The sequence below is a fragment of the Somniosus microcephalus genome, chromosome 29 (assembly GCF_052327205.1).
Source record: "Somniosus microcephalus isolate GS21.2 chromosome 29, FLI_Smic_1.0, whole genome shotgun sequence".
Lineage (NCBI taxonomy): Eukaryota > Metazoa > Chordata > Chondrichthyes > Squaliformes > Somniosidae > Somniosus > Somniosus microcephalus.
In genome coordinates this window covers 43,391,284-43,404,530 of record NC_141015.1, presented here as the reverse complement: position 1 = coordinate 43,404,530, position 13,247 = coordinate 43,391,284, and the positions used below count along the sequence as shown (strand labels likewise).

The window sequence follows — 13,247 nt, the reverse complement described above, 5'->3', positions numbered from 1 at the left end:
CTGAGCAAGTCACTCTGTTGTGAAAACAAAGGATGGGCGATAGATGTTTGAAGTATATCCATCACAAACAAAGCGCTGGTAGGAATTTGCACGTTATTGTTATATTATCTTACAGCAATAAATGTAAAATTTACATATAATACTTACAGATTTGCCATCCAACCCTATTGGACCCTTCAAAATAAATTAAACACTGATGAATATAAATATATTAATGAATTGTTTCAGAACATTAAAAATCACTTGAATAGGAAATGACGCTCAACATAAAAAAGTTTTCAGGAGATTTAAACATCGACACGACAATGATCCATTAGTTGAATGAAAACTCAGCAATGGAATCGTTAGTAACACAGACAAACAACTATGCTCCTTACAGACTTGTTTAGTCACCAGTAGTTTGTTAAGATGCAGTTTTAAATGGCTCCCATCAGCTGGTAGTGAAGTGTGTAAAGCACGTTCAACCCTGCTCAGTTTTATTGTTTCAATATATTCACCAAAAAAAAAGACAAACGGAAGCAGATTGGCAAATTGAGCAAAACACAGCTGGCAAGAAATCAATATGTTAAATGCTAAATCATTTTTCACAATATTAACTGTTAAATTGTTCTTTTCCCAGATCGACACAAGCTCAGGCACTTAACTCGCACTCAATGTCTACTCATTTAATACTTTACTGAAAGTGTGAGTAAATTAAATGCACAGTTGCAGATACTTGAAATGCTGTCAAATTTCAGATGGGTAATTATAAATCAATGAGTCACAACATTTTGTAATGAATGCAGGCTTTCCTTCAATATATGGATTCTGTTCCAACATGTACCAAGGTGTACACAGGCTTGTTGTGTTCAAGTGTGGCAGTTCACAGTCTCAGCTCCCCTACACCTACTCAATGCCTAGGATATTCTTTTCCAAACCTCACTAATCCCCTTGCTCACTGGCATCGTGTTTCATTGATATCTCCATCTCCACCTCAAGTGGCTAAGATTTACAAACTGTACACAGTCTTCCATGCAGCAAACCATTCATTATTAAGGCAGCATTGCAAGTGACACTTGGATTCCTAATCCAACCCAGTGAGGTAACAGCTCTGTGGCAGAAGAGTGTTCTCAACGGTTTATCCCAACACAGAATTCAAATCTTTCACAAATTCAAAAATGCTGAGTGTTATTTACCTGAACGTTGGGAGTGAATAGTGAAGCCCCATTACAGGAACACACAAGAATGTTTAGGAACGGAGAGGTCATTAGGCTCAGTAAGCTCATCCTTTCTTGATTGAACTCAGACCCACCTTTTCACCATCTCACCTTCTCCCGCAAATGTGGGAAGAATTTCACATTCAACTCTTAAATGGCAAGACTGGCTCTTTATACACTGATCTTAAGATCCTCAAATATTAGTCTATTTACTTTGAATATTTTAGTCTGTTGCTTCCTATTGCTGATCTGGGGGACATTACCATGCCTACACTTACTATAAATTACAGTATCTTTTATAATCCATATATCTTGTTGCTTCCCACAGTGCTCTGTAGCAGGGATAAGATAAGTCAAAAAATATACGTCAACAGAATGTCCAGTCTCACATCTGTAAGTTTTCATTTAAGAAGTTTGCGCACTTCATAGCAATCCCAGTAAGTATTATTAGTTAAATCCATAGCAAGCTTTCACAAATCTATCTGGATTGCAGGTTGAATTTTCAGCCAATAAGGTTGAGTTTAGAAGGCTGAAAGAGATTTTTCATTCTTCTCCTCAACACCGTCGCCAAAAATAGAAAACTAGTCGTTCAACTCATTGCGGTTTGCCAAGCACAAAATGGCTGCTGCTCCAGATGACACAACAGTCACTGCGCGTCAAATTAATTCATTGCACGTGAAGTGCTTTGGGACATTTCTGAGGGAGGCACCGTATACATGCACGCCGCTTTACGCCTGCTACCAAGGCGGATATTCCCTTGTACTATTAAAAAAATCAGTTTGACCGTTTAAACTCCTAAATGCAAACATACTTGAAAACCAGCGTTTTACAATGATCCGTTTTGTTGTTGAAGATCGGTATATTGTAGGGAAGATCAGTATATTGTAGGGATGATTCTACGAGTCACAATCTTAATGGAAGCCCCGATGGCCAGGAGTGTGGACTGGAGCATGATGCAACAGCCCTGTCTCTGATCTACAGTCTCTTCGAGTCTCTTCCCTGCTAGCAGTGCAGAATCAGCCCTCATATGCTTACAACCTGCACAGTGTGGCAATACACTGTCCATTAATAAAGGGGTAATTTTGACAACAGCAACTTGCATTTATATAGTGCCTTTAACGTAGTTACAAACCTCCCAAGGTGCTTCACAGGAGCGTTAATTAAGGCTATTTGTTGCTGAGCTTTTAGTGTAGATGCTCAATGAAGTTGCTTAGGATGGAACCCAAAACATAAGAAAACAGCTTTAAGTGAAGTGAGGCAGCTTGAGTTCACAGCAACATAAATGTAACGATCAAACGGTATGAATATATGAAGGGCAGCTTGTATAACTTAGGTACTTGTAACTCAGAAGGACTAATAGCGGCATAAATATACGATTAATTCCTCCCAGCATGGCCATTCATGCATGAAAGCTGGTCTATTTTATATAAATAAGCCAAAGTAATCTGGTTATCGTAAGCAAGCTATTAAAATATTACTGAATGATTAACAAGTGAAATTCCAAGGAAAAGGTCTCTCAAACATCAACACACCGGATATCCTGGGAACCCTCTTGCTCCTGGCTGACCCTAGATTAAAAAAACAAAATTGGGGGAAAAAAATTAATCTAATTCATCACCTTGTACCTAGTTACATATTATAGTACAGTACAAAGCAACTTTTTTTTTTAAACTAGTTATGATTTTTCTTCTCAAGTAACGTTTTCTAAACAATTATCTTTGTTAGTGAATTCACACAACTCACTTGTATTAAACCACGAGCAAAAACTATTTCTCTTAGATCTAATCCATCCTACATACAGCAGCAGGTGAAAAAGTGAGCAATTGTGCCAGGGATTGTACAAAGGAAATATTTTCACTATCGTGTATATTGCGGTCAGCATCTGTCATCAAAAGCACTCCTCGCCATCACTGTATTGGTTACAGGTGTGTCTACTTCAGTTCATGTAGACTCATGTATTTATATTTCTTCAATAGTCATTCCTGACCTCCGAAGTACAAAAAGACAATACGGAGATAGTTCAAGTAGTCGAACTTTCGACACACAGGCAGCAGTGCTGAAGCCTCACTGTTTTTGCTTGCTGCAATTTTAGCTTCTAAAAGGGAGGAAAGAGAAGAGGGAAAAACAGAAGCTATGAATCGCTGGGAATCATAACTCCCGCCAGCTGCTCATGGAGTGAAATTGGTGCCTCTCCTATATTCAAGACAGAGGTCGATAGATTTTTGGATATTAAGGGAATCAAGGGATATGGGGATAGTGCAAGAAGGTGGAGATGAGGTAGGGCAGGCACAGCAGGCTCGAGGGGCCGTATGACCTACTCCTGCTCCTATTTCCTTTGTTCTTATGTTCTTAACCCAGTATCACAAAAGTTAACAAATATTACGAGTTGCCAAATGTCATTTAACTCAACGCAACTCAAATGCTTTACGCTTTCAAGGCATTAAAGGGTCATTTCAATGGATGGAAAATCATGGGCTTTCACACAAATTTCTTGACTGCGCTCCTGCCATGCAACAATCCAGGCAACTGGAAAACCTACCCAGGTATCAAAGATTGGAGTATATCATCGTAACTTGTGCTGTGACACATGTTTATGGGTCCTTCATTAGATCAAAGAAAAGAAAGTACATTCCTGAAGCGTACACAAACTTTTTGCTATTCTCAGACAGAACTTTTTGAAAAACACAAGGGGCTGGATTTTACCAGCCCTGAGGAGGCGGATTTGGAGATGGGACTGCTGGGAAAATGGGAGCGGGTGCCAACCCGCCTCCGAACCATCTTCCTGGGAGGTGGGTCCCTGACTCGTGCAGGGACTCTAATCATCTTCCCGCCGCTAGGAGACGAGACAATTAACTGCCTGTCAACAGGCAGTTAACAGGTAGTTAAGAGGCTTTTCCCCATTTTCAGCCTGCTGATGCGGCCTTCCCAACGGCGGGAAACCCTGCCAGGGTCAGCGAGGCGAGCTGTGGGACTGCTGCAGTGTAAGTGTGCAAATGACAGCTGCAGAGGTAGTGTGAAGGGTGCAATGGTGCACAGGTAAGTATGACAGGTGAGAGAATGTAGTGAGAAATATTTTTATTCTGTTTATATGTATCTGCAGGTGACAAGATTTGATGTTTCTTTGAAGCCTCATCTGATCGGGAGAATTGACAGATGGCTTCTGCAATCTCACATGTAGCTGCCATCTGTTTTCTTGTAAGGAGAGAGTCATTGGTGAGCCTGGATGCAAGGGCTCACCTTTGGACAGTGATGGTCAGTGTTTGACAGCACCTCAATGCTGTCAAACACTGACAATTCATCTGTCAAAAAATTATGGGGCCTGTTCCTTTAAGAAAACCAGCAGATGAAGCATCATGCACTGACGTCATCTGACACCGGCTTTCCCTTAATTGGCCGGCAAGCCCGAAGGGCGGGCTTAACAAGGCCAATCAGGGGAAAATAGCGCCAGGTCGTCAGGTGTCACTGGGGGCGGGACTAGAACCTGGAAGACAGCAGTTCCGCCCCAACTCGTCTCGGCAGGTAAAATCCAGCCCAAGTTATCGTCTATATCTCTCATCCAAGTCCGTGGCAGTCTGTGTTGGCAAGCTATTCAGAGCTGGGGGGGAGGGGTCAGTATCACAGCCCAGTCCAATCTAGGCCTCACACTGGTATGTGCACTTCCAGTGAGTAGTGCTAAGATTAGAAACAGAAGCGCTGGCTGATTTCGCCTGCCTAACCCAGAGCACGAAGGCCAATTGTACCATCCTGTCATCACTCCAGCTGAGCTCGGGCTAACTCGGCACCATTGAGAGAAATCAAGCTTCAGGCTTTGCTGGTCTGGACCAGCTGAGCAATCAGGGAAGCCTTGTAGCTCTCTCTATTGTCCAAAAAATATCGACCTCAAATCGATTCTAGGCATTACTGTCACGGCACAATTGAGTTAAACTGCAGTTTCACAATCCATGTTCAGTGCTATATTTGCAGTATTGTAATCTCAACACAATGTTCAGAATTGTGTGAAATCTAATCCTTGCAAAAGTAGCCTGTTTGTCACAACTTTTAAAATGTCCAACAAGAGACTGAGCGGAATTTAGGTTTAATCCTGGCTTTTGAAGGATTTAAATGAATAAGTCACTCCAATTTCAATTGTTTCTTACAGAGACTTCAAATAATCATATAGGATTAAAAAATTAAAAATGACTTTTCAAAATATGCCCTAAAGATGGAATGTTATATCACAGACATGTTCTTCAAGTAGTGATTCCTGCAGGTGACTGATTCACTGTGTAACCAACTCTCTCCAGCTTCGCCACAATATCCGAAGACAGTTTAAAATCATTTCAATTTAAAGCTACTGGAAAAAAGCAGCTTCCTTTGAAGACTGGAGGGCTTGTTATTTGTTTGTCATTTGTTAAATGTAAAATGTGGGAGCAAGTAACTTGTTCTCAAGCTGTTCCTCATTAGCAATGGTTTATCATGCCGCTTTTGATGCCTAACTGGGAAAGCAGATGGTCAAGCTATGTTGTCACATTGCTGCAGCCCTGGCTTAAGCTCAACGAGAGAGTGAAAAACGCCGCAAATAAATCAATTCTTTATGGTATATTCGAACAGGAAATAACATATCAAAGAAATGAAATCCTTCCCTATCATCTGTAAAAGGACGATGCCTTTTCTGGCACATTGACATGTCCACTCTTAGCAGCTCCTTTAAAGGCACAGCAATATTCACCGAGCTCCATGGATTTAAGGAACCCCAACTACAGATCGAAGAGAAGCAGACCTCTACTTGTCTGCTGCCTCAAGGAGAAGGGAATGCACTTGGTCACAAATCGTTTGTTCATCATAAGGTGTGCTCAATCGCACAGCCAATTTACACATTATGATCTCACAAATATGGGCAAAAATAAATGTGAATTGTTGTACATCCAGGCACGAGGTTAACTGAGTTGATCCAAATTTGAACAATTTGGAAAAACCTAGGGGCAAAATTCGTTTGCTTTGCACTTCCCGTTAGCGCGCGCCCGGGCGTGGCGCCGCTAATGCCTCCCGAGGAATTCAGTGGGAGGTTAGCGGCGACGGCAACCGTTAGTACCCCGCAGTGCTGCGCCTCTGGCAATGACGTCATCGGCGTGCGCAGCTCCCCGCTTGCAAACTTCAGTCGCGCCCCCTGACCTACCGCCGGACGCTATGTCCTACAGGGTCGGGGGGGGGAGGGGGGGTACGTGCGGCCGTGGCGGCAATATTTGAAGGGGCGGTGCCGGGTGGCCTTTTTTTTTGCTGACCGCCTGCCAGCACCTGCCCCCGCTGCGCAAGGCCCCTCCCGTTTAATAAGTGGCACTGCGATATTCCCTGGGAGTGCCACAAGTGGGGGGGGTAGCGCTTCCAGTAGTGCCCCGCCTCCTTCTTGGGGTGCTACCATTGAATTTTGGGCGCGGGATGCTAACTTTTCCGGGGCGCTACTGCACCCCAAAGGGGGCGCGACCGAATTTCTGCCCCCTAGACATTTTAACCAACAAAACACTTTAGAATAAAAATCACATGACAACATTCACTATTTTTGTAAAGATAATTTTACCTTTTTATTGCTTGACCCTGTCACTCCTTTATTTTCAATTAAGCTTCCAAGGTAAGATCTACTACTACATTAAATAGGACTTTAAAAAGCTCTTAAAAAGCACTATGATCATTCATTTTCAAATGTACATTTCCATATTTTATATCTCCTGCGATGTGACACACGGGCTAAGGTGCAAGGGGGTTAAAGGTTGGGGGATAATTGGACTAGGGTAAGCAGGTGTAATTCAGTCCCCATTCTAAAGCAATACATCTTGTTCTCATTTTTAAATAATACTTTGACAATTTGGTTCGAGTTGATCGCAGTGCTGGAGTTACTGGAGGAGCTGAGGCTCCACAGTGCCACCTCTGGCAGAGGGGCATAATCACAGTTTACATAAGACAGTCCCATTATAAAGGTGGACATAGAAATTTATAATGGAAAAAGGTTGATGGGAATGTGTATATATTTTTTATTAATTCACAGGAAGTGAGTCACGGCATGTCACTGGCAAGGCCGGCATTTATTGCCCATCCACTGTTGCCCTTGAGAACGTGGTGGTGAGCCGTCTTCTTGAACCGCTGCAGTCCGTGTGGTGAAGGTACTTTGTCGTAGTGGTCATTGGTACAACTGAGTTCCTTGCGAGGCCATTTCAGAGGGCAGTTAAGAGTCAACGACATTGCTGGGGTCTGGAGTCACATGCAGGCCAGACCGGGTAAGGACGGCAGATTTCCTTCCCGAAAGGACATTAGTGAACCAGATGGGTTTTTACAACTATCCAGTAGTTAGATGGTCACCATTACTGATACAAGCTTTTTATCCAGATTTATTTTATTAACTGATTTTAAATTCCCCAGCTGCTGTGGTGGGATTGTGAACTCGTGTCTCTGGATCATTACTCTAGACCTCTGGATTACTAGCCCAGTGGTATAACCACTCTGCTACCATTCCCATGTGTGTTTATACATGTATACACACTATATGCATACACACTTATGTGTGTCTAATGAAAAAGGAACAAAATCTAGAGCTTTTCAAATTGTGTGGGTTTTCCAATTATTTACTTTGCAATAAAATTCACTAAGATATCTGGCGTCACAGTTTTGTGTAATGCAAATGTCATTAGCTGGAAACTTCAAGGAACATGTAATTCTATGTCCAACAGTTGATTAGTGGTCGACAGATGGTAAATGTATTATCAAATGTGAATTAAGTATGACCGTAAAGCACTTTCATTCTCAGATTTGTTTAAAAGTTAACTTTTTGTAACTGCACTTTTTCATAAGAGTTTCCAGTAATTTTGGTTTCATTTGATGTGGTGCATGTATAGATCTGAAAACTAGAGGCTACATTTTCCATCATCCACTAATTTTAGCAAAATAAGTATAGATCAGCATAAAGCGGCGATGAACACTTTATAATTGAATCTACTTGTTTGCTACAGTTAACTATTGGAAGAAACTATGCCCCCAAATTATGTTGCTTTTGAAATATGATTTTTCTTTTTCTTCTGAATCAGGTTAGCAAGTTAAAAATTCTCTGGCTCCCAAAATGAAACTATTTACACAAGAGAAAAACACATAACTTTAGGAGACTATGGCACAAGCCACTTAGCATCTTTTTTGCTGTCCATATTGTGTATGTAAAATTCCATCAATATCTGAAAGTTTCATCAAAAAAAGGTTTGACAGGACATATTGAAAAATATTTTCTCCTTTTCCACATCATCAACAACAATGACTTGCATTTATACAGTGCCAAGCACTTCACAGGAGCATTATCAAACAAAATTTGACACCAAGCCATATAAGGAGATAGTGGGACAGGTGACTAAAAGCTTGGTCAAAGAGGTCGGCTTTGAGAAGCATCTTAAAGGAGGAGAGAGAGGTAGAAAGGCAGAGAGGTTTAGGGAGGGAATTCCAGAGCTTAGGGCCGAGGCAGCTGAAGGCACAGCCGCCAATGGTGGAGCGATTAAAATCGGGAGTGCGCAAGAGGCCAGAATTGGAGGGGCGCAGAGATCTCGGGGGGTTGTAGGGCTGGGAGGAGGTTACAGAGATAGGGAGGGGGCAAGGCTGTGGAGGCATTTGAATCCCTAGAATTCAGAAGTTTAGTGCACAGCTTGGCTAGCATTGCAAAGCTCAGAAGCAGTCAATCTCATTGAACTCCATTCTGAAACAGTTTAACCCCTTAGTCCATGTATTGCATCAGTGCTAAAACTCTGGCCAACATACCACAGTCAACACACTGTAGTGCAAGAAGAGGCTTGACACACGACCAGAGGTTGCTTTGTTCCTGGTTTTCAGGATGCACAGTATGTCAGTACAACAACTGGTTAGCACTTCACCCATGTATCTGCCACCCAAAATCAGCAATAGAGTCGGCGCTGTTTTAAATAAAAGCAACTGAACGTAGCACAGCAAAACTTGTTCCATTTTGGTAAGAGAAATGCTAATGCATGTGAATCAGAGTCGTTATCTGACCGAAGATATTTTTACACAGTATTACACAGTATTTACAGCACAGAAACAGGCCATTCGGCCCAACTGGTCCGTGCCGGTGTTTATGCTCCACACGAGCCTCCTCCCACCGCTCTTCATCTCACCCCATCAGCATATCCTTCTATTCCTTTCTCCCTCGTGTGTTTATCTAGCTTCCCTTTAAATGTATCTCTGCTATTCACCTCAACCACTCCCTGTGGTAGCGAGTTCCACATTCTCACCACTCTCTGGGTAAAGAAGTTTCTCCTGAATTCCCGACTGGATTTATTAGTGACCATCTTATATTTATGGCCCCTAGTTCTGGTCTCACCCGCAAGTGGAAACATCTTCTCTACATCTGCCCTTTCATAATTTTAAAGACCCAAGATGTAGGAGTAATTGATGTAAGTCTCATCTGATGAGTTGTTTAGCTAACTTGAGGCTGTTGAAGACTTGACCTGGTGAACGAACCCGTTACCACATGTGGAATAAATTGCTCTATCCTGAAGAAACACCATTTTAACGTCTTGTATTTTTGTTGACTACTTCATTATTTCTGTTTGAACTGAATGATCGACACAAATCAGAGAAATTGGAGTTAATTGATGCCAGCAGTGAAGGGAGCACAATGGACAAGACCAGGGAAACATCCTCAAGTACCTATTATCTGTTGTATGTTGCACCCTCCCTCAATATGCAAGTCATTTCCTTTAAGAAAGTCATCAGCAAAAAATAATTAAAGATGTTTTAAAGGGATGTTAAAGTCAATTATAGTTTGCTGTCTCTGTCAAGCCATTAGGGCACCTTGATTATACTGAAACCTTTTATACTGCATAGATTACCAAGAAAAATTATGCTTACTCAAATACCCTATGTTACAGCCATTGACTAAGTAAAATAAAACAATATTTACAACAATAGAATGCAATGAGAGACTAGTGGTATCGCTTACACCTAGAAGACACTGCTTGTGTTTACATTACTGCTAAATAATATTCAACAGCTGCACTGGTAGATATTCCAGCATTTCCTGTTCCAACACGTCATAAACGAACACACAGCGAACAAGGAATCAATAAAAGAGGGTAGGACTTACAGGAGGGCCACGGGGTCCAATGATTGAGATGCCGGGATCTCCTGGAGCTCCCTATGGTAGAAGGGGAAAAGGCAATCAGAAAAAGCACCCGCTACAATCCACATACAAATAGGCTGCATTTTATTATGAATCTCCTCTCGGATGTACTGTCTCCTGATACAAACCAACTACGTGATGCTTGCAGCCAAGATTCTAAATCGGAATGGTTTGTTGTCTCTCTACGGAGGTTAGAAGGTCAATATTGGTAAACTCCAAACCTCATGTAAGCATCTCAGCTATAGCGTTAACTTGGCTTCCAGTTCTTCTGGTCTGTATTAGGTGCTACATTCACTATAGCAGGCAACTCATCATGTCCTTCACCCTCCAGGATTGGCTCTCAAGGAACACATTTGTGTATTTTACAGAAAATAGATACAGCTTAAATACTTTATGACTGGCTACAAACTGGGATGCATTTGACTGCCTTTAACAATCTTCTAAAAGTTTTTAATCCCCTCATTTGCTTGCCTTCTCTATGGTCACCCTGCAGCATGTACTATATATCTCTCATTAAGATAGTGGTATCTCCCATGAAGATAGTGGGTTAATAATGTGCTGCTGGGCATGTGGCTATGTTGTTCAATGACTGGTCGCAAGGTATGTGTAAGAGCTAGTTACAGTGACTCTTGATCACCTTGCTCCTTTCCCTACTGTTTTCCTTTATTGTTATGGGAAAGCACCTGTTTTCACTCAGTACCTTCCCATGACACCATGTAGAATCTTACAGCACAGAAGGGGGCCATTCGGCCCATCGTGCCTGTGCTGGCTCTTTGAAAGAGCACTTGCGAGATCAGGAACCATGGAACCCATCAAAGCCCAGCCTATCGCTGCCTTTGCCTGGCCCCCGTGCACGGTTACGTCCAGCAGCTTGTTAGCAAATAGCAGCTGGAACCCAGACAATCTCCCCTGCCTTCCTAGCCTGGAAATACCAAGGCCAATGTGGTCACTTGTACTTCTATCACCTTCCAATGTAGCTGAGTGCACCTGACTCAACACAGACCAAGAGTTTGGCCTGGAAGATTCTTGATGTGAGTCGCTGTGTGTCATCCTGTGTAATGTATCCCCTTCTCAGGCACCAGGAGATCTTGCAAACTAAGATTTTGATTATGGCTGAATTCTCATGAACATCACAAATCCATCTAACCAAATGTACAATTTCAGGACTACGTACATATTGCAAATGAAGCTGAATAGCGCACTGAAAGTCTAAAGCTAATTCATCCATTGTTCTGAAATGCAATCTAATTGTAGCATCTCAAAAGCAAAATGGGCATTTTACTTAATTTTATTTCTAGATATGAAGAAAATATTAATTGCATTTTTGCACCTTACTACCATTTAGATGGCCAAGCAGTTTGTTAGTATCTGGTAGTAGGTTGTGTAAAATTTAAAAAAAACTTATTTCTTCCACTTTATAGTTTTTGGGACAAACGGGTCATTCTGAGTAAACTCTTCAAGCATCGCCAGTGTGTGGCAGCTGGAGCGGAGAGAGAGAGAGAGCATCTTACCACGTCCCAGTTCTTGCACAAAACTATCGATGAAGGAATAGAAGGAAATACTGGCATTGAAAAATGTAGCTTCACAATTCTGGAATTATGGAAAATATGAAATATCGATATATACATATTTCTTCTGTTTCCTTAGTCCCCAGTTTTATTATGGCTATGGTTTGAAGACTAGTTACACCAGTATTGATTAGGCCCTGATTTTACATTGAGTTGTTATCAGTCAGTGTTATAGTGTTGTGGAAAGTTTGCACAATATGGCAAGTTCATTAACAATCACTGATTAGTGGACAGAAATATTTCAAAGATCAACCTTTGAATGAGTTGTGCACAAGACCACAAGAACTCCTGCACGCTACCATTTTTGAAAGCTCTCTGTTTGCATTGTATTTCCTCACAGTGATGATCTCATTTGCAAGTCTGGTTCATGAAGGGATTTGCCTTCCACCAGTACACTCGTTCAAGTTTGAAAGACCTGTATGAATCCAACTAGCCACAGAAAAAAATAAGTCTGCAACACGTTATAATTTAGGCGTGACCCGATGCTAGTGTTGTTTACTTCAAACTCATGGTTTGGGCCAAACCCTGCACTGCATTAACCATTCCTTACAGGAAAACTTCTGCGCAATCCTCACTTAATTACCATTGGGTTACGTATGTTGCCTTATCCTGAACACACTTCAACTGGGCTGGAATTAATCAAAGCTGGTAGACTAGACTTGACTTGATTAGACTTAGAATGGGATTCATGCCAAAATTTGGTAAAGTTTGAGAAAACAAAATGCTTTCACAGTCTTTGAGAATGCCTATCCGCCAAGTCTTTCTAAATCATGTTTTGAAGAGATTTGTCGCACCTTCTTCCACCCACTCTACACAATTACCAGACCAAGTCAGGCAGAATGGTCAAGTATAGTTCTTGTCAGTCCCAGCCATCAACTAGAATATTTAATCGACCTGTTATATTCAGTTGACAAATACTCCAAGGCTGTGCTGGTGGTGTGTGGGATCTCATGGACAGTGGGCACAGTTTGGAAAATCGGGCCTCCTATTTGGGATTGGCTTAACTCACAGCACACACCTTGCCTACATAAATTGGGCTCATTGGGGATCTTGGGATCGAACCTGCTCAAATTATCTTCTTAAAGGTAGGATACAGTTGCACCGTTTTTTTGAGTTTTCTGTTTAAGGTTGCTCCGTGCGTTAGTTGGTGTTGCTGAATACCATGCTTCCATATTTGTTTTTCTGCCGATACTTTCCTTCATAACTCTTTGTGTGGTGCTATTTAAAGTATCATACCGATTGGGGTTGAGATTCAGGTACTGAAGACCTGAGGATGGCCAATAAATGGAGCCCCAGCAACATTTTCTCTGCATCTTTCACTACCCTGGGAGCTCCGTTTAT

General features: G+C 41.8%; 1 protein-coding gene across 22 annotated transcripts in view; it reads right to left on the bottom strand.

Moving 5' to 3' along the window:
* The window catches only part of col13a1 (collagen, type XIII, alpha 1), a 137,815-nt gene that overhangs the window by 115,242 nt on the left and 9,326 nt on the right, over positions 1 to 13,247 (bottom strand). For 21 of the 22 annotated variants that reach the window (XR_015074218.1, XR_015074219.1, XR_015074221.1 and 18 more), the window contains exons 4-6: positions 10,303 to 10,353; positions 2,729 to 2,764; positions 148 to 174 (exon numbers count right to left, since the gene is read on the bottom strand). Coding sequence is in view for 18 of the 22 variants with exons in the window: in XM_085970712.1 (XP_085826838.1) it covers positions 148 to 174; positions 2,729 to 2,764; positions 10,303 to 10,353 (114 nt within the window). In the remaining 4 variants the exon portion in view is untranslated. The remainder of the gene's footprint in view (positions 1 to 147; positions 175 to 2,728; positions 2,765 to 10,302; positions 10,354 to 13,247) is intronic. The other variant, XM_085970726.1, reaches the window with a different exon arrangement.